Source organism: Tachypleus tridentatus, chromosome 9, assembly GCF_004210375.1.
Source record: "Tachypleus tridentatus isolate NWPU-2018 chromosome 9, ASM421037v1, whole genome shotgun sequence".
NCBI lineage: Eukaryota > Metazoa > Arthropoda > Merostomata > Xiphosura > Limulidae > Tachypleus > Tachypleus tridentatus.
In genome coordinates, this window is record NC_134833.1 from 134,045,571 (window position 1) to 134,068,014 (window position 22,444).

At 30.4% G+C, this 22,444-nt stretch overlaps 1 protein-coding gene and 1 long non-coding RNA gene across 2 annotated transcripts in view; one reads left to right on the plus strand and one right to left on the minus strand.

The window, feature by feature from the left end:
* LOC143226424 (lipase maturation factor 2-like) overlaps positions 1-6,883 on the plus strand; it is a 65,094-nt gene extending 58,211 nt beyond the window's left edge. Inside the window, exons 15-16 of the mRNA XM_076457362.1 lie at positions 1,050-1,158; positions 6,326-6,883. Coding sequence (XP_076313477.1) covers positions 1,050-1,158; positions 6,326-6,484 — 268 coding nt within the window. The 3' untranslated portion in view covers positions 6,485-6,883. The remainder of the gene's footprint in view (positions 1-1,049; positions 1,159-6,325) is intronic.
* LOC143226425 (uncharacterized) lies at positions 711-20,340 on the minus strand. Its single transcript, XR_013014612.1, has 3 exons — positions 20,187-20,340; positions 10,671-10,807; positions 711-1,153 (listed from the first exon to the last, which is right to left on the minus strand). It is a non-coding gene; the product is annotated as an uncharacterized LOC143226425 (long non-coding RNA).
* Positions 20,341-22,444: the final 2,104 nt, after the last annotated feature.

The window sequence follows — 22,444 nt, forward strand, 5'->3', positions numbered from 1 at the left end:
AAGCTGAAATGGAGAATTTAGTGTGTAAACATGTCATACATGAAATTGTGATTGAGAACTTATTTATATGATATCATGAATTTAATTGTGAACTACATTTGATGTTAAACTTATTAACATACTTTTATAATGCAGTTTAATTAAATTTGGAATGTAACAGTAAAAAAGTTAACCATTGTGACTCATATGCATATGGTTAATGCCTAAATAGTTAAATATATACTTAATTTTTAGTCTGTTTCCTCTTTTATTAAATTTGTTCGTGTAGTAGTTTTATTTCTGTTTTCTGTGTAGCCATTATCCATTGCTCTTTTCTATTGACCTTCATGTTTCCATTTATTGTTTCTATAAGATTCTATATTATTATATTCCTTCTTAAGAAAGGAGTTTGTTTTGATTTTTTTCAGTTCGTTTTTTGTTGTTGTTGTTTATTATAACAAAGCTTGAACATAAGGATGACAGCAGTTCACACTAAGTAAACTGAAACATTTATAGTCTATATTTGTCACTTTGAGCTTTAATAAGCGTGTGTACTTTTCAATATTTTGGTACTTAAACTTAGTGTGAACAAAATTTAGTTCCTACTGAAACAGTTGTTGTTCAAATAACTGATGAAACAAATAGGTTTTTGATTGCTACTATGTGTACCAGAATGCCTGATATGTAGTGAAGGCATGATTGACATAGTGTGTATATACATAACACACACGTTTGATAAATTATTGCATTCTTTACTTGTAGGCTGTTATAATTCTACTAATAACACATTTTTAAAGAGTTATTACTAAAAAAACTAAAATTCAGTTATAAAACTGTTAGCTAGATCTACGACCACTAATTTCCTCATATATATTATTACACATGCACACACACACACACACATATAAGCATATTTGAAACAATGAGCATTTACGTAGAACATTCAATTATTTGTAAGAAAGATAGCATTTAAGGAAATACCTTTTAAATATATATAAAATTTTTATTTGTTCTTGCTGTATTTCAGTTTGTACCAATTTAATTATCTGTTTATTTCTCTAAACGAACAGAACCAATGTAAACAACTGGTGGACCAGGAAGAAAGTTGGTGAATACCTTCCACCAGTTAGTATGGGAAGAGCTCTAGTGGACACACTGAAGTCTGTCAACATTCCTGTGGTAAATAAAAACAGTCTGTTTTAAATCTTTCATTGTGGAATAAGTATATTGATACTGCTAGCAATATTATCCAATAAATAATCTGTATATTACATGTTTTACTGAAATGCACTAAACCACAGCAGGTATTAGCTGATAGTTTTACAGTGAACAAATTGTAGACCACTATGTCAAGTTTTGACCTCAGAACCATGTCTGTCATGACACTGGTTTTACTGGTATTATCTGGTTAACTGCATACAATGTTCAGCATATTACATATGCTATCAAAGGAATTACATACAGATTTTAATCTGGGTATAAAGTGAATGGTAATGTTCGTTTTAGATGACATCTTTATTCATGCTGTAAAAGCAATATGATGGAGCTGCACAGCTGAGAGAAACTGTGATGTCCATAGAGAAAGAAATAGGAATCATGAGAGAAACTCAACATGAATGAGTGACAAAAGAAGTGGAAAAGCTTACAAGGCTTATATAAAATAGTTAACAGATCATTTTGTAAGAAAGCTAGGTTTGTGTTGGTAAGCATATCAGTAGCTGATGAATTATTGTTATTATTTAGATATTTGAATGGAGAATGTTGGTTATCAAGTCTCTTTGCTGTAAACACTAAGGAATGATGATGTATGTGTAGAGTACTGTACTGTGAGAATCAATAAGAACAGTGGCCCTGTTGTGAAGTACTGACACAATCTTGCAGATCCACAGTAACATTTTGCAGTGCCTGAGGTCAGTAATGTTTGAAGACAAGTGTTGGAACTATGCCAGAGTTTTCAGTTAAGTAATCTCACTACTTTTGAAGCATATCTCCACACCAAAGATAGAATTCATTAGTCCTGAAGAAATAGTTCCCTGGAATGAGAATATGAAGATTTCATTATAAATTATAAATTCTCAGTTTCTAGAGAATGAGCTGCAACAATGGTATAAAATACTAAGGCATTATTTTCTGTCAAATTTGATTGTGTCAATAAGCTTGTTCATAAGCACCAGTCAGCCTTGAATCAACCAAAGCAAAGAGATGAATGATTACATGAACATGTCTGTAAGCAGTAAGTACACAGACCAGAAAGTTTTTTGAATTCTCGGAAAGCCTAAAAATTGTTTAGTCGGTACATTTGCTGAAAGCAAAACTTTGCACATGAGAAAAACAGTTTACACACCTCGATCAGTTCTATATTCAAAGCCTGTATTCCTGTCTGTGAATGTGGGTTAAGTTTAATAAATTAGATCAAATCCAGTCTTGCATCATACTGGAGGTTATACATATGGACTAGCTAATGAGATTAATATTTTTACCTTTAAGGATATGAGGATGTCAACCTTGAGGAATAACCATCAGTGGAAAGTTAAGACAGATGAGATAAACTTTTAAAACAAGAACTAATGAGTATCTACTTGTCCAAATTTTCAGTTCATAGTATTTGTGACACACTTGATGTTTCAGTACCTACTTTTATTTATTTTCTATAAACATTTAATTTAGAAGACACTGCTTTCAGAAAAATGTGCATAATCTGATATATAGAAGATTAATACACACAGTCAAGTAAAAATAAAATCAAAAGGAAAACCTGCATTGAAAGCAGCAGATTCACACCTCTGACTACCGATATTTACAAATAAACAAAAACAAACACAAATAAAAAAAAAAAAATGCTCCACAAAATAAAAGTACCACCATGGTACAGGCTATAACATGGAATGTAAAATGTACCCTAGGTTTTGGAGGTGACTGAAGAAGTAGGGCCTATGTTGCACTGGGGATACATCATCTGTCAGTCTTTACCTCTTTTAACACCTTATTCCATATAAAGGCTTATATAGAGTGTGAAAATTAGTAATTACATCCTTGTGCAAATTAACTGAAACAAGATCGAAAGTTACGATTTTTTCAATTTTTTGTGTTTTATTTTTGAGAATCCAAAATTACAAATTAATACATGATATGACCACCTTTATTTTTCAGAAGATCATTAATCCACTTTGGCATCGAGTCCATGAGTTGACTGCAATCTTTACTACTTTTGGTTCGTGGTACCACACCTCAATTAGCTTGTGTTTCGTATAGTACAGTCTTTTCCCCGAAGTCTTTCTTTATAAATTGCCCAAAGATTTTCAATAGGATTTAAGTCCAGAGAGTTTCCAGGCCAGTCCAGCACCTTTATTTGCGTTGTAGTCATAAAATTCTTCACAAGTTTTGATGTGTGGCACGGAGCCAGATCTTGCTGAAAAATGCCAGATCCATCTGGAAATCTCTTTTTCAATTTTGGAATGACTCTTCTCTGCAAAACTTCAATGTACTGTGGTCCTCGCATCATACCTTTTACGATATGTCAGCCTCCGATGCCATAGTAGCTGAAAAAGCCCCAAAACATCTTCTTCAAGGGATGTTTTTAAACTGATTGATGTGAGATTCTCGAAGTTTCTCACCTGGAGATCTGCAAACATGCAGACTTCTTTGACCCTGTATGAAGAATGAGCATCCTCACTGAATAACACCTTCCTCCATTTTTCTTGCATCCAATCCTTGTATTTCAAACCCCATTGATACCGTTTTTTCTTCATTGAGTTGGTAAGAAGTTTTTTGACTGATCTCCTTGCTCTTCTAACGCAATTTCGAATGACGTAATATTCCTCAAAATTTCGTCATATATCCCAAAAATAGATCGACCGTACTGGAAAATACAGCTAATGACGCCGCCTGTGTGAAAAAATGACTATTAAAGGAAATCATCGGGTCCAGCGAGCCTACACTGGCCCCCATGCTGAAAATATTGTAAAATGACCATTTGTTTCAATTAATTTACACAAGGGTGTACAGTGGATTTAATGGGTGATAGTTAGGAGCTAAAGTAGTTAGTGTAGGTAACTGGTCAAGTTTCTCTATACTAGTATAATTTTCTACTGTTCAACTAACTTATGTTTTTACTACTATAATGGAGGCCAGAGTGTAAACTTCAGGAGATAAATTTATCTTACGTACCCCTATCTGGTAGTAGTACCTTATTTCATGTTTTTTTTTCTTCATCTTCTTTACTTTGGAGAGCAGTCACCTTCCTACAACTGCTAGTAGGCAGTGAAGAGTGACATAGATGTGAGGCATTGTGAGCTTGAACACCCACATCTCAGTTTCCTAACTTCTGTTTCCTATTATTGTTTTATTTAATTTTGATTATGTAATTATTATATTTATGAATCTCTTCATGTGAGACTGGAGAACAGATGCTAAGACTGATGTATTCCCACCATCTAATTCTTATTTTGTCTTGTCTTGTTTTTCATTAGAACACACACACACTGATATAAGTATTATAGTCAGTAAACTCTGTATGTAGGGATGACCAAGGTACTCGGTAGGCATGATAGAAATATGCATGCTAAGAAAAGGAACCATGACAGAGTTTTACTTTGTTACTCTATGCAATAAGTTCAAAAACAAGACAAGAAACCATCACTAAGATACCAGTGAGTGACCAACCCAACTAATTATTCATCTTTTTTCTTGTTTCAAGAATATTCTACAAGTCAAGATAATTCTACAACTACATTATCACTAACATCAGTTTAAACCTAAATCAATCTTGTCTTTCTGGGTAGTACATGATGTCATTGCTTAGTTGTAATAGCTAGTAGTAATTTTGATAAACTCATAATTATAGTGTAAATAATGTTACCATCATTTCTTGAAGTTAGTTTTGTTTTTTACAGTAATCTTGTGTTTCTTTAAAGAACTTAAGTACATTGTGAAACAGGAATTACCAGCCAATATTAAATGACTGTAACAAGCAGAATGCTATACAGTCTGTGTCTTTAAGGAGCCAACCCCTATATTATGTATGAAGTGTAGGAGTAAAGAAAATCATTACACATGATATTAAATTTTATTACACTTGTGTAATAAAAATGTGTTTTGGTTACAAGGTTGCTCAAATTGACCAACAACTTAACTCTCTTGTACTTGTGCATTTAATTGTGTAACATTAAATTACAATCTTGAAAATCATGTAGGAATGAACTATGTATGGCTGTCATCTCTATGTTCTTGTATGCATTCTTTTTATCACTGCCATTGCTGTATCATTTTACGAGTATAAAATATTTGTATTACTTGTTTTATATATATAAAAAGTTTAAATGGCAAATACTGTAAATTGGGCAGGTAAATGAGCCTTTTCAATACTTCATCTTTGTTTAGTGGCTTAAATTAAGGTATTGTGTAAAAAGGCTTCTAAAATGTAAACTACCCAACAACAAAAAAAAAGTTGAACTTAGTGGAATTTATACCTACCAAGTAAAAAGGTTTAGGAAAAATATTTCTATAAATTATAGACTTTAGTCAGTGACTTTTTTTTTGTGAGCCCATAAAATTTAGTATGTTTCTGATATTCTCAGTGTCTTGAGAACAAATGGTCTCACTACCCCATATTATTTTGTAATTATAACAGGTGTATGTTCTGTGTTTTAATATCTCTAACTGTTTTAAAGTGTTCTAAAACAAACTTGGCCTGATACGACAAGGTAATTAGGGCGCTCAACTCATAATCTGAAGGTTGCAGGTTCAACCCCTCTTCACACCAAACATGCTCACTCTTTCAGCCATGGGAGCATTATAGTGATGGTCAATTCCACTATTTGTTGGTAAAAGAGTAGCTCAAGGGTTGATGGTGAGAAGCTGCCTTCCCTCTAACTTTATACTGCTAAATTAGGCACAGCTAGCACAGATAGCCCTCATGTAGTTTTGAGCAAAATACAAAACAAACTAACTAAAACTTAATGCTTCTACATTGTATTTTCTTTATCGTCTTTAGTGTGTATCCTTCACGTAGCTTATGTTAACATAATTGGAATAAGCATCAAAATCCAATTGAATATGATGTATATTTTAAAAAACTTTGGAAACTGTCTTCAAGACAACTTGTACTCTTGTGATTTAAACGATTTCTGTTGGGATGATGGCTGCAAGTGAAATATTATATCTTTATTTTTTCTTCACAATATTGTGTAATATTATTAATGTATTTATATAAAATTAACATGCACTTGTAAACAAGTAACAACTTCTCTTTTTATAATATGATAGTTTTAACAAATATATTCTTCTCTGTTTTCCTTTAACTTTTCTGTGGTTGTAATTTTTTCGTGTATTTATTCTCTCCTAATAGGAAAAGACTCGATCAGTGAAGATCACCAACACATTTTTGTTTAACATACTTTGGCATTTGAAAGAAATAGCTCAAAAAGTCTATGGACACACATTTGTTTGGTCAGTCATTGGTACTGGACTGGTCATCAGCAGTTGTTCTGCCCTCCTTGCCATATAACATTACTACAGATCCTCAGAATTTCAAGCTTAAACGTAAATACTGTAATTTTAATTTACTTACTGTTACACTGCCGTGGATTAAGAACACATTGCATGAAAGAAGTAATTCCAATCTTAAGTAAATTGAACAAAGCTTTGAAATTCTATTATTAATAAATATGGCCTGTTCACCAAATTTCATCAATGTTAACATTTTTATTTCTGTATGTTTTATCAATATGTGAATTAAATTTTGGTAAGCTTGTTGCTGTTATCTTGTCAAAACTTCATTTGAAATTTACTTATGTTTGGTTTGATAAAAAAAAAAAAAAAACAATTACTTTTATACTTTGAGTGACTTGATTTCACTTTATCTTGTGTTTTGAATAAGGAATAAATAAAAGATCATGGAGATAAATTGCATTATGTTACTGAACTATTGTTGTGAAACATCTGTAACAAACATCATTAACACTGTAACACATGTATGCTCTCCCTTGTCATAAAATGTTAAATTGAACTGGAAAACAACATTTATTACTCAGTCCTTTTTAGAATTAAATGATAGTTTTTCCATTTTGTTGTTTTCAAATCACACCTAAATTATGCTAATATTTTGTTTGTCACACATGCAGCTAATATTTATGTCCCATGTAATTTTTCAACATCTGTTGTGTTGTTTATACTGCACAATATTACTTAATGGTTTGGTAGTACCTCTGATTCTTTCTCTATCATGTGCTTTAACAACAACAGTCTCCCTTCACATGCCTGCTACTTCTCAGTTCTATTCTAGATCATTTATGTAGAAATACTTTTATATGGACATTTCCACATAATTTTTGTATTTTTACTTTTTGCCCTGTCTTCATTCTTGTGTGTTTCCTTTGCAATCTACAGTTGTCTTTGGTACCACTGTAATTTTGCATTTTATGTAACATCAAAAAAGAAACTTCCAGTTTAATATTATATACTAATTGTAATCTAAGGCAATAAATGACCTGGCTTTTATCCAGAGTGACTCCAAGAATTTTAACTTATAAACATTTAACATTCCTGTTTCATACAATTGTAAAAAATTAGATTTGTCTGATTTTGTGTGCTTGGATTTTGCTTTCTTTGTTATTTTGGAAGGAATTCCACTTCTCTCTTTTATAATGTGCTTGATAATTTAGCTTCACTTTCTATTTACATCATACATACTTTGCTCATTTCACCATGAAACATTTAATGCCATTCTGTTGAGAATAAACAAGTCATTACAAGCATAAAAACTTCAATATTAGTTTTAAAAAATTCATTTTGAGTGCAATACAATTGCAGCCTTTTTTTACAAAGTTTTTACCTTCTTAATATCACCATAAAGCAATAAATATGAAAGTTAACCAATAGGACTTGTTGCTAGATCACAGAAGGAAATTGATATAATTTCATTATAAAAGTGAAATTAGTACATGAAAAATATAAACACAAGGTGTATAATAAGTATGATCAGTCTAGTAATACTGGAGAAAGATCATATGAAAGTCAATAAGTTGAATATTTTTATAATTATTAATGAGGTTAGAATGAGACAGTACAGAAGTTAGTTTTCATTAAACTATATTGCTCATATTTATGGGAGTTTTTTATAATTTATGAACAAAACACGTTCAATTAGTTGTTATCAAAGCAGAATACTGTTAAATGTTTTAAGAAATGTTGGTTTCAAAGATCACATTATATTCAAAGTGATTATTGGACACCTGGACTACTTTCTTGAATGAAGCATTAATTTCCTTAATGACTACATAGCTTTTTAACTACTGTCTTGAATGGCTCCTTTTATGATTTGCTTAAAAAGAAACTCATCAGAAGTAAACACCTACATAAAGCAATCTATTTTTTTTTTAATAATAGCCCATGTATATAATTTAGTAGTTGTTGATACCTGTTCTTTCACATGGTGTTACCATAATTTAAGATGTAATTCTCCTGAAAATATTGACATAGAACACACTAACTGCTAGTACCTGTGAAAGTATCAACTTTAAAGTTTTAGAATAGAAATTACTGTCTTATGAAACTGAATTTCATTAAGATGGCACTGATACTTAAAACTTGGTAAATTTACATGCTTAGAAAAGACGCATATAACTATGAAGTTCACTTTCAGTCATATACATGTCATGTGCATGTTTAATATGGCAGGGACAGAGAAGCACACAAACTGTTTTAATGCTGTAACTTCACTTGTGGATAATAGAAATGTTAACATTGATAAACATGCTCTTTGTGAACATCCTCATGGCTTGAATTAAATCTTTACAAATTTTCTGCATTGTTAACAAGCTATGGGCAATTAATTTTAACACTTTCGTTTGTGATATTTAGGTTCATAACATGACAATTGGTAAATATTTTTGAATTTTAAAAACTTTGAACTGTGGAAGAATGTAATAACAAATCTGCTGAATTTTATGCTGATGTTGGTTATAAAGATGAGGCTACCATGCTACTAAATTAGCAATCCCAGTGAAAACTAAGTTTTTGGAAAATAGCCATTAATACAAAAATGAATTATCTATGTAGAAAAAATCCTAAATCTTGATTTAGGTTAAATGTGATTTTTAAAATATTGGGACTACTTTTTAAGGGGCAGTACTACCTTAAGTTTTAATTGTTTATCATTTAATATTTGTGTCTCAGTAGATCGTTCCATTTTAAGTCTTATTCATTTAGTTGGTGATTGTACAACATCCTTCTCGCTAATTTTTTCTTGTAATTTTTGGCTGTATGTGAATGTTAGAATTAGGTTTTTTGTTCTTCGGTCCATTTTACTCGTTTCATGAGAACAAGTATTTTATTCCTGGTTATGCAAACTTTTCTTTGGGACTGTAACGATTTACTCTGTATTAACTTATCTTTCTTATCAGTTTCAATTATTATGCTTGGTAACATTTTCTACATACAAGAAATGGTCCACATTGTTAACATTTCTGTTACCTATATGCATGATTGTACCAGTATTCAAGCATCAACTTGTGACTAATGATTGAGTTACATTCTGTGTTTGTCCTGAAATATTACTGAACATCTAGTTTTTAGATGATCTTCATATGGTGAAAATGTTTGTATAAAAACATGTTAATCAGTTTCATTTTCCAGTCAAATTTTAAGCCAATTATATATATTAGGAACTCTGAAGGTTTTTTCTTCTTCTTGTAAAGATCATATGTATACTGATTTATAAATGCTAAAGAAAATGATCATTTGTAATTTTTTTCACTGTTCCAAAAGTTTAATTTGCCAAAACTTCATGCTTAATTTGGTTTAAGAAAAAAAAGTAGTTTGGTCAATTTTAGCTACAAATGTCTGTGTGTTTCCAACATTACTTGTTTAAAAGTTGATAAACAAGACAAATATTGTTTAAGGCTTGCAGTTGGTCATAGTTCAGGTTGTCAAATTACATTCAGATAATTTTGTCTACCAGACATTAATACATATGTTTAAGGACTATTGATTAACCTGTCATATAGGGTTCCTCTGACACTACAGATAGAAATATATGCCTGTTGTTCAGATATGCCATAAAAACATGCTGGAATGTGAATCTGATGCACCATAATATCTTGTATATTACCTGTTTTTTCCAAAACAAAAGTAACAGAGTGTTTCCAACTGTTTTTGAGAGTTTTTTTTTTCTTTTTTAAGTATTACTAACCTTTTTGATGCAGCCTTTAGACCACGTCTTTGTGTTTTGACAAGCAGGGTGTAAATGAATTTCGCAGCAAAAAGTTGAGTAACAACACTTAAGATTTAAATTTCCATTGGATTTCTTATAAACTGTTTTAATATGTGATGGATGTGTTGTCTTCTGTAACTAGTTTACGTTAATTTGGTATGTATGTATCTATAACATGACTAATGTATTGAATAAGTACTTTAATTTGTCTCAAGCCAAGCTTACCAAATAACCATCAAAATATATAAACTGCACCAATAATCAGCAAATTTTGCTTATTTTATCTGACTTACTAGTCTGTGCTCATCCAGAATGCTTCATGTAATATGCCAGTGCTATTAGAGGTTTTTTTATTTTTCTTTCATGTGGATAAAGAAACATTAGTTCTACAAGCTAATTCTTTACCTTTACAAAAGGCAGACATTATGTATTTACAGGACTTCTATAAAAGATATAATAGAACATATCTTTTAATACTTACTTTGATATTAGATAGAGCCACAGTCTTTTATATCTTTTGGAAGTTGCTGCTTAATATCCTGCATGGCTCTCTAAATGGTATTCTTTCAAGCAGATATTCCACTTGTGACATATAGAAGCTGAGATAGCATTGTTTACCTTCAAGAAAATACAAGTTTTTCAGTTTCTTCAACAATGTTTCCACTACATCAATCAGAAACTTCCTTACTTGTGTTTACAAATGTTTAAAGCTGTCTTAACTCTCAGATGTTCTAAATTTAACATGTTAAACAGTAGGTCTCCACAACATGGTGTTTCATAAACAGATTGTTTACAGCAATTTCTAATTGTTTGTTTAGATCTTTAATTTTTTTTTGAGTTAAAGAATGAATGAAATGTATAACATTTTAGCTAACAGCCAAATTAAGTATCCATTTCCCATAAGATGTGCAATAAACCTGAAGTAACACGGAAGACACGAGACTAGATTTAACCGATTACCTCAAATGTGAACATCCAAATTTCAGTTGGCTGTTTATGTGTCATAACTGAATGCTGTAGTACAAACCAACACTGAATGAAAATTGTGCAAACCTTGAAGGTATGTGTAAAAGAGTAAACGTGCTCATGTGCAATGTTAAGATTTAAAATAAGCACACTTCAGTTTAGGTTTTATTGAAAACAATCCCAGTCATGAATAGCAGCATTGTTTTATAAAAGTCTGATGTTTCAGTATGTGCTAGTAGTTATTTACTCAAATCTATGTCATTTTATCTGGCTATCAGTGGTCAGCATCACCTCGTAAAGAGAAATGTACTAAACAATACAAAAGTTTGTTTTATTACTGAATTGTTAACAGTTTCAATAAATTTGTTTTTGTCTTTGAGAATTTTATTATAACATGACAGTAGTTAGTTATCAGTCATGAAACCTTATTGTATTCTTTCTCCATCAACTTATTTAAGTTTGTTATCAAGAGATGATAAAACTTTTTGGTAGCTTTTGTAATGACAGCATTAAAGGTAGTGAGTGGTTCTTATGTTCAGGTACTTATTCTGTTCTTGTGTAAACACAGAAATTAGCATTTTCATTATCTGTTTTGTCTTTCAAAATGAATTTGAAATTCACTTCTAAATCATATAGATGGTTACTTTGAACAAGATTTTGTTTTTACTTGATCAGTGGCAGTATTGAACACCATCATTAGTGTTAAAGCAGATTTTAGCTTACCTTTTATATACTTTTGTACACACTTTAATAACCCTGATTATGGGTTTAACTGTTAGTTCTGCATGAAAAACTTTTAAATAAATTATGAGTTAGAATTAAGTAATCTGTCTTGAAGTTTTTATCAGAGAAACATATAAGAAATACACATAATTTTATCAACAATAACCAACTTATTTTGTGGCATTGTTTTCATAAGGTAACTTAGATATATTTGAATTTTTTTCAAGAGTTTTAGTTGAAAGGTATTCACTCAACATGCAGTAGATCTTGGTAACTACACATTTTTTTTAACTATTGATGTGAGACACTTGGTGTATTAATTTCAGAATTAGCTAATTTAAACTTGGAGAATTCACTGGTTTCTTTTTATGTGATTATAAGATACTAGCATATACATTTAAGTGATTTGTTTTTATAAAGGCCAGTGTAGTATACCCATGGATACAACATGACAAGAAATGAATAGTGAGTAAAGACTTTTTTCCTGTACAGCTGTGTCAGTTTTAAATAATAGTAATATGAAACTCAAGGTTTGTTATGGATAAATTATTAGAAATCCATAAAATCTGTAAAAAATGATTAACCTGGCTATGTATGTGTTTTGCATTTTTATTTTTGTATATTTTCATTGATAAAAAAACATCTATGTATCAAACTACATAAGTATAGTTTATAAATTATTGCACATAGCATGATAAATACTCTAATTGTATGCTCAAAAGTTTATGAATTCTGCTGTCTGTAAACTGAAAGTTTTTTAAGAGTAATGACTTTGTATTACCAGAAGTTATAATCATATTTTTTTTATTTTGTATAAGACAAGGAAAAAAATATTCTGTAGATAAAATCTAAACCAGTATCATTACTATGTTATTCTTTCTTCTTACATGCTGTAATGTTTAATAGCTCTTATCACATTTCAGTTTCTGAATTAATAATTAAACCATGTACTTTAGTATCTTGGTTTGCTTAGACTGTTAACTCTTGAAAACAGAAAGTGTCTGTACATCTTATAGTGAAAAGAAAAACAAACAAATGATTATTTAGAAACCAAGGAATAAGGTGGCCTTGAAGATAACAAATACCAATTTTATGAATATTACAATTGTATGTTTTTTATAGAAATTAAGTATTCTGTCATACAATAATTATTTTGCAACAAACAATACTTACAGGGATTTTTATTTTATTACCTTAACAGGTAAATAACAAATCTTTTTCATGGCATGTAATGTGTAAAAATAGGGCATTTTAATGTTCTATTTCCAAAGTAATCAAATTGGGAAAAATATCATTAGTTTGAAACACAATAAGATTCAGTAACACTCCCTAGCAGTTTCATGAGTGATTTTTGAGTTACAGGCATTTACATATTGAAGTATCAAGTGCTGGTCAGTTGGGGGAAATCTTTGAAAAAAATTCATAATTTCTCCTTATATTCAGTGGGTTTGCATCTGTAACATTAACATCTGTAAATTAACTTCACTGAAGGATTAAGTCATAACTACTTATCTCAGTTTATTTCATATTTTCTTTTGTACAAAATGTAATGCATTCATGAAACACTGGGTATGTTAATATCTAGATTTTGAAGTATGCCCTTTCTTTTTAAGTTTGATAAAGATTATACTTTTACAGTGTATAATATTACCATAACTTTTTCACTAAGACCTTTGAAGTTAAGAAAAGATGGAAGACCAGCACTGTATTGCATGTTTGGAAATGTAAGTAATTCATGAATTCATTTGTTTTGCTTCTCAGTAAAATAATTTTCATGAAAGCTTTGAAAACATCTATCTTACTCAAAAGGAAAAATTAATTAAGAAGCATCCAAGACCGTATCATAACTTTCATAGTGATAGCTAACCATTATTAAAGTTGAACTACTAGTCCATTAAGGTAATTCTTTACTGTGTTTTTACATTCTTTTATTTTTCAAATTACGTCCAAACAAGCATGCTGTTGGTAACTGCTACACTCGTATACATACTTGAAGTTCTATGTGCATTTCTGCTCACTTTATACCCTCTTAACATACTAATTTTAAAATCTTTGAAAAATCATCTAGCCTTTTAAGTTCTGTGAGCTCAGTGTGTGTGTGTCTGTGAGGAAATAGCTTATATTCACTTCTCATATGATAATTTTGTTTATACAAGACTTTTTCAATCTTTAGTAAGTGGATTAGATGCTAAGAAAAAAATATTACGAGTACAGTCATAAATATTTGTGTAAATATATGAATCACCTGAGTCATTCATATTTAACAAATATCAGTCACTCACACCAAATTGTTTGCACTCTGGATATGTAATCCAAAAAGGTTGATTGCTTGAAACCTAGAATGTATGCAGCATACTTATGAGTGCAAACAATGTTCCATTCAAGGTTTCACTAGAATCACTGATTATGGAAAACCTAGAGGTTCAAATTAAGTAGGAATTGACTTTTTGTGACAAAAATTCTCATTCAGAAACATTAAAATGTTACCACATCGCATTAAAGAGAACCTTGCATCCAAGATGAACACTGGAGCAGTAGCTCCTTTTTTGGTCTCAAAACTTCCAAATGTTCAGACTGAATGTCTATTTTGTAATATACTTTATGACTTAAGATTGATGAAAAAAGTCATCACATTTGCATGAGAATCATCTATTTTCAAGAAATTTATTGTGAGAAAGATTCCTGTTAAGAATATGTTTTAACTACTTCTCAATCTTTCATAAGCTGAATCTGTAAAGATTAAATCTTCATTAATACAGATAATATACTAAAATATGAACTCGTAATATTGGTAGGTAGTAAATAAAATATCTATTATAGTTTGCTGCATTTTTCAGTATGTGTTGAATGGTATTTCATTGGTTTTTACTTAAATATAGTTTGTTATTTTCAGAGTTTAATTTGTTGAAAATACTCATACTAAGTGGCATTAAAATACCAGTAAATATCTTTTATCTATTCCCATAAAAACTGATTATTTTACAGTAATAGAACCTGAGTTACTTTTAATATTGGTATTTATTGGTGTTCTGTGGTAAATGTCTTATGGTAATAATGTTTCACACCAGTTCCTTTAGACTGATTAATTCCTTGATTTGTAACATCTTTATGTTACTTACAAGGTACACCATGAGTTTTACTTAAGGTTTAACTAATCAGATGTTATACATGTTTTTTTTTACATTCCATTTAAGTCAGATTATGTGTTGAAGAAACTTGTAGCATGTAATTTCTTTATTAACTGTTATGATTTCAACTCTTGCATTTATGTTTTTTTGTACCATTTTTTTGCTAATCATAAATTTACTGTTTGAATAAGAAAAGAATTAATACCTCAATGCTTGGAATAAAATCAATTTACTGTCTTGGTAAATACTCTTCAAATTTCACCTTGATCTAGGTGCTTTGAGAGTATTTAGTTATATTGTTTGTTTGGTTTTTAATTGATAAATGTGGTGTGTTAATCTTATATTTCTGGAAAACTTTGTTCATATTTGACAAATAGATGTTGCCTTAATTTTTTTATGTTGAAAATTGTGTATTTGTGAAAAAGAATATTTAGTTATCAGGTCTATATCTTTTTTCATTCAAGTTAGGTTTGTGTATTGTGGAATACCACACCCGCTGTCTCCTTGCTGTTTATAACTTGGGTTTTATTTCTTGTGCACTTATTGGAATTACAATAAATTACAGAAAGTACCCTGTTTAAACCTCCATATTATAGCTTGGTAATGAATTCTCTTAATCAATATACTCTATTACCTATAAGTAATAATCAATGTTATTTAAAATAACTGATTAATTAAAATAATTATTAAATCAATTACAGTCACCAAAAAATAACTAAATGAAATTGTTTTCAGGTATTCCATCTATCCACATCATTTAAATATTACAATTATGATTTCTACTTATTATTTTTGATTAATTCAAAGCTGTTTGTTTTAATCAATTAGTGTCATGACTAACTAACTGAAACTTCCTGATTATTATTGGTTATAATAACCAATTAGTTTAATATCATTGATTAATGAGCTTGATCATAAATTGATTACTAAGTTCCATTACTTACCAAGCTCTAACCCTACTAATAGTGAGTAGTCTTGCATTACTTCTTATTGTACTGATAATAGTGATGAAATTGTATTAAAGAAGGTCCATACAGGTAATGTCTAACACAAACCTTAAAATATTATATTTAGTATTTTTCAGATTTGTAATAAATATATAAAAGTAATTTTATTTAGAGTAAAAAATGTTCAGTAGGTGTAATAGACTAGTCTTGTGAAAATTTATACTAAGAAATACACAGGTCATTATATTTTTAGGTCAGGTTTCATAATGTATCGCATATAGGATATATTTTATTATATGCACTTCTTGAACAATGTAGAAAGGACTGAATAAAATATGTAGTGTTGAAAACATACATAGACCTAACACTTTTGTCTTATAACAAGTGTAGTTAATCCTAACATTTAATACATAAACACATCTTTTTTCCCATGTATTAAATAATTATCTTTTCTTCTTGCCTGGTCTAAATGTATATTAGTTTACCACCAGTATTCTCTGATCCCACTTTGACCTTCCTTTTTCTTATATCTAACAACATCTCCCAGAGAAGATCTTGACCTTCACTATTTTTCTGTTAGAGTTACTCTAATCGTGTCATTAAGCCATATTGACACTTTTTATTTTATACCTACCCCTATCAGCCATCCTGAATTGTCACCATGATCTTTGAATCTAATTTACTAGCTAATATAGCTTCAACCTTTTGTCTTTCCTTGTTATATGTTAATTATAAACTATGAGCAGTAGCTAAATATCCATAATAGCTCTTCACCCCATCCCACTGCACCCCACTTTGTAATATATCTGAATTAGATATTACTTTAGTTGCTTTAAAGGCGAATAATCAGTGAGCAAATTATATAAATATATAAATTACTTTTACATATTTATTACAAATCTGTAGATTTTTTCAGTTGCACTCGTTTGTTGTAAGAGTAAATGAATATTTAACTTGTATGTGATACCATGAATTACAAGTTGTTTTGACATTATTTAATTTCTGTTTTTATGAATTGTGTTTTACTCTTTCTTGTTGTAAGCTATAAACATTTGTGTGTTTGTTCACTGAAGAAGTGTTTTATAATTTTTTTTTTAAAGTTTAAACATGTTCTATGTGTGTTCTAATAAGAGTATTTTTTTCATTGCAAAAGTTATTCCCATCATAACATCTTGGTAATCCTTTTGGCTGAATTCTACAGTGTGACCAGAATGTAAACTAGCACTGATTGTTGTAATAAATTGTGTGGATATTAAATTAAAACATGATAAGTCGAAATTAATATGATACATGTAACAAAACACTTCATAAATGATGTGTGTCTATATTGTTTCTGAGGTACCTTTTAAATATTGAGATTGTGAATGTAAATTGCTCAAAATGTAGCTTTGGTTTATCTTTACAAGAAAAACACAGTCTTTCTTTTCAAAGTGACTTTTATCAATTTTACTTTTGGTCATTTTCCTACAACATTTAAAAGATGACAAATAATTGAGTATTTTGCACCTTTCTTTCACCAACAGATAAAATGTATTTTATGATAAATATATCAAAGTATTCTGTCCTCTAAGTTTATCTTTTGTCAAATAATATTAAATGTGTGTTGTGGCTTTATTTTGTGTTTTCCATATAATTAACACAGATGGTTAATACACTCGCATAATCATATAGTATTCTGTAGAAGCTTTAGCTTAGTCTGAAACACTTGTGTGATAATAAAAGTTTCATGTTTTATTTATGTTATCATTACATTCACTTTGGATATTAGTTCTACATAAACAAAAGTAACTTATGCTCAAACTTTGTGTATTTATCACTTTGTATTAAGGTTCTAATCAGAGTGCCCTAAAAATAGTGAAGAGAAATTTGAATTATTGAATTTTTTATGGCATTGATAAAGGTTAATGTAAATTACATGGTTACAGCAACTTAATTCTAGTACAAGTTACTGTATTTAATGCCAACAAACATCATTTTAAAAGTAAACTATGTTACTGCAAGAAACTCTTACTTTGAAATATCCTATAATATACAAGATAAGTTTTTATTTATGTGCTAACTTGTTTTTGTTGTTTTTTAACTTGCAGCCACCATTTCTTTCTATAAGGAATATATTTATCTTGAACATTTAAAAGTTTATCTTTAAAAATTTTCCAAAACAATTCAGCTGCCCAATTTACAAGAAATAATTCTTGTTGTATCCCTTCAAAATTAGCTTTTTGTAACTATATATGAAAACATCGAACCTAATAGAACAGTGATCACTTGCACCCAGATATTCCCAAATTTTCGCCCTTTCAAACATTTCTATATTTGGAGTTAATAATTTTTAAATAGCCTTGTTTCTAGTAGGTTCCTTGACAAACTGGTGAAGAAAATCATCTTAAACAGTTTACAAAAACCTTTGTTTTTCATAGTTTGACTAACATTCCCCTTTTATATGCTTGAAATTACCCATAATTATGATCTCATTAACAAATTAAATCTTAATCTTGCTATAGTCTCTTTCATTTCATCAGTATCATCTAGAGGTCTGTAACAAGTTCCCACTAAAAACCTTGCATCCACTTATAGAAATACGAATGGATTCAATCTCCTTACTGTTATCTTTAGCATCTTCAACAGTATGTAACTGGCATACATACGCAGACATATAACCACTCCACCCTACCCCATTCATTAATCATAACTCCTCAGACCGCGTGTTGTTTTTCCCCAATTATGAATTTCGTTAAACCAATGTTACTGTATTAAGGAAATGCAATGTTATTTTTAGCTAGTTTACATTTTTGTCTTTGGTTTCCGTTAAGTCCAGTTTCTTCAATTTAAATTGTTTAACTCCAGCAATAACAACTAACATTTTCCTACTGAGCCAAACGCATCCCAATTGTTAATATACTGGATTGTGGATTTGTGGTTATTTCTGTTGTTAACATACTGAAGTGTAGATCTGGAATTAAGTGTTTGATGCACCGTTACCTTCAGAAACAAAATCGCACTCCGAATTTTGGAACCGTAGGTGCATTACATGAGTGACGGCCATATCCCATTATTCGATTAAAGTAGTCCCTGAGATGACGATGGAAAACACTGAATAGCTGCCTTTCGTCAAGTTTATCAATCTAAAATTAGCGTAAAAAGTCCTCAAGGAACTTTGCACGAAATTCATCAAACAACAATAATCGCTTACTACTTTCATTTTCAACTGAATTCTATTTTTGTAAAAGTTTTTGTGCTTGCTATTCAGACCGAATATAATGGTGGGTGGTGATGACTAGCTGACTTCTCTAATCTTATGCTGCTAAATTAGAGACGGTTATCACAGATAGCTCTTGTGTAGCTTTGCGCGAAATTCAAAAACAACCAATCCTTCACCGACCAGCGACAAGTCACTTCGCTTGTGCTTTCAAATTCTAGATTCGCCAGCTTCTCGACGTTGCGTTGATTTGCTAGTTGTGCGCTTTACTTGTCAATACCTGAACATGAAACTACACATTATCTCAACTGAAAACATGAAACCTCTTCACGAATGTAACGATATTTAAGTCTCTTTTTTTTTTTTATTCCAACATGGCTCTAACCAGAGCCAATAACTCCTACTTCCAGTTCAACTAAAATTAAGGGCTAGACATGCGAAATTTTCTATCACTTTGCTGCGACATTTATGTTGATGAATTCGGAAACGTACTGTTCAACAAAATAGACTAAAAAATCATGTTTCTACATATATCATGAAGTTGAAGCTTTCACTGTTGCATCCAAGGGCGACTGTTGGTTAAGACAAAAAAAATGCTTTTCTAGATGTTTTAATTTCAAGAAATTCTAATGACATACTATTAAAACGCCAAACAGTATTAACCTATTCCCCTCTATAAAAAAAATATAATAAAACCGTGTTCTTACCTAAAAGGTAGTGTTTACAAAACATTATTTTGATGCGTGCTAAATATCAGCCTAATCTTTTAAAATGTTCCTGTAACGCGAAGATTTGATACCAAGAAAATCAACAATTTATTCTACGAATTAAAAATTTCATAAAGAAGTCAGAAGAAATTTCAAATAAAGTAGGTACATTGTTTAAGAAGTAACTTAACTGCAGGAAAATACCTCATAACAATTTATAAAAAATATATTCGATTCAATGCTCATGTAAAAAAGTCTATGTAAGTTAAACTAAACGGTCTATGAATACAAGAATAAACGAATATGAAATAGATAAGGTTTCATGCATACCAAAATGATCCCATAATCGAATTCATAGGAATAATAAAACTTATCATAAAGAAGTATATGTGAAGCATTTAAATAAAAGCACTGACAGACTCGTAAACAATGTTATAAATTTCAACTGAATTTATTGTTTTAAACATTCTTCAATGGAAGGAAGTATGACGTAATTCATGACGAAACCGGACGGGAGAAATTATACTGTAAACGTCGCGATTATCACACAGTATTCCCTTGAAAAGGTGATGCAGTAGGAAGTTTATCGTGTAATGACGTAATCAACAGTATATTTTTGTTAACAACCACCACTATAGGGGTACAGGTGCGTTGGCGATACAATTACTGGATTCACATCTACAGGGCAAACACTTAGTTTTTTTCAACCACGTTAATTCTTTACACTGCAACATCAAGTTTACTTGTGAACACGAAAAGCTAATCAAACAGCATTTCACAACTTCAAGAACCGATACACAATTTAAAACAGAAATCCACAGAAAAATCACCCATATAAGACTGTACATTCCATGGGACTAAGCATATGAAACAACACAAAAACTCAACATATTAAAAAACCAAATAAACACAGCCACAAAACTATGCCCACTCGATAAAATTAATGATGAAAACAACACTTCATCAACACTAACAAATTTCTTCCAAAAACCGTGGAAACAATTATACACACACACACCTAGATCAACAATAAACAAACAATAATAAATTCCAAGAAACAACAAACTATAAAATTTACACTGCTGCATATCGTATATTCCCAATATCAACGGGAAAAACAACACAACATTCCAGTAAACCATAAATTTATTTAAAACCAGGTACAAAACTAAAGTCCTACGATGTAAAAACTACACTGACAAACAGCACCAACATTATCTATAAAGTAGTATGTAACAATTGGCACGATTTCTACGTTGGAAATACAAACAGAAAAATGGGAACCCAATTCAAAGAAGAGAAAAAAAAACTCCTTCGCACATTTTTGAACACTGTAAATCAAATAAACACAACATAACCATTGAAAACACCCAGATACTAAGTGGTGAAACAAATATAAGCAAACGCAAAATCAAAGAAGCCCTACTTATACAGAAACTAAAACCAAAATTAAACCAATATAAAGGAACACCTTTATACCTAAACTTATACTAATTAAAAACCTATTATCTAACTGCAACGTCCCCTACAATTCCCTACCCGTTTACACTCTTGTCTCTAAGACGTGCGCCTGGCAACAGTCAGTTGCAAACTTTCTTTGTTAACCCGAAGATGACTTAAGAAGGTTAGAACATTGTTCTGTACTTTATTTTAATAAATACCATAATAAAGTTTTAAAATCCATATCAGTTGTCTTGAGAATACGTTTTTACTGCGTTTAGTTTATTTGTGTTTTTATTCTTAACATATGCTTTAAGACGTTTTTAACGTTGGTATTATTCGTAAACAGTAAAAAGTACTTTATAACTTGATAAGTTTATATATCTGTGTTCACGTTAAATACACAGAAAAGAGACGTATTTATAGTTGAGTATCAAAAACCTTTTTTTTTTTTATTAATGGTTACTGAAGTTTCGTGATGACGAGAAACCCACTTGAAGTAAAAATGTATTTTCAAGACAGCTAATACCTACACCAGCCATCTTGAGAATACATTCTTACTTAAATTTGTTTGTTTTAGAGTAAAATTAGACAGGGATATCTGCTGTATCCACTATGGGAACTCGAACCCAGGGTTTTAACGTTCTAAGTTTGTAGACTTAGCGCTGTCCAAACAGGGTGATACTGACTTATTTAACATAGGACATCTAAGCCTCGATTTTTTTGTTTTTAAATTCTTCCAAAGCTACACGAGGGCTATCTACGCTAGCTCCCCTTCCTTTCGAATAAAAGCAGGTAGGCAACCTTATATACCACCATCTCGTGGGCTATTCTTTCACCAACAAATATTGAAATTGGCCTCCGTATTGACTTTTGTAACAAGCTTAAAAATAAAATGAGCTGAAATCGAGGTTGAGTAAATCCTGTTTATATTAAACTTCTAAGTAAATTCAGAAATAATAACTGATCTAAACAAAGACGTATTAATTTTCTAGGTTTATGAAAGGTTACAGCGACAATAACTTAAGAAACATGATATTACAAGTGAAAGAAATAATATCTATTTAAAATATTAACCATGGTTTTCGAAAATACAATTACAGTTTAACATTTAACTTAAGACAGTTTTGCAGTTCAGTTTTCTTATA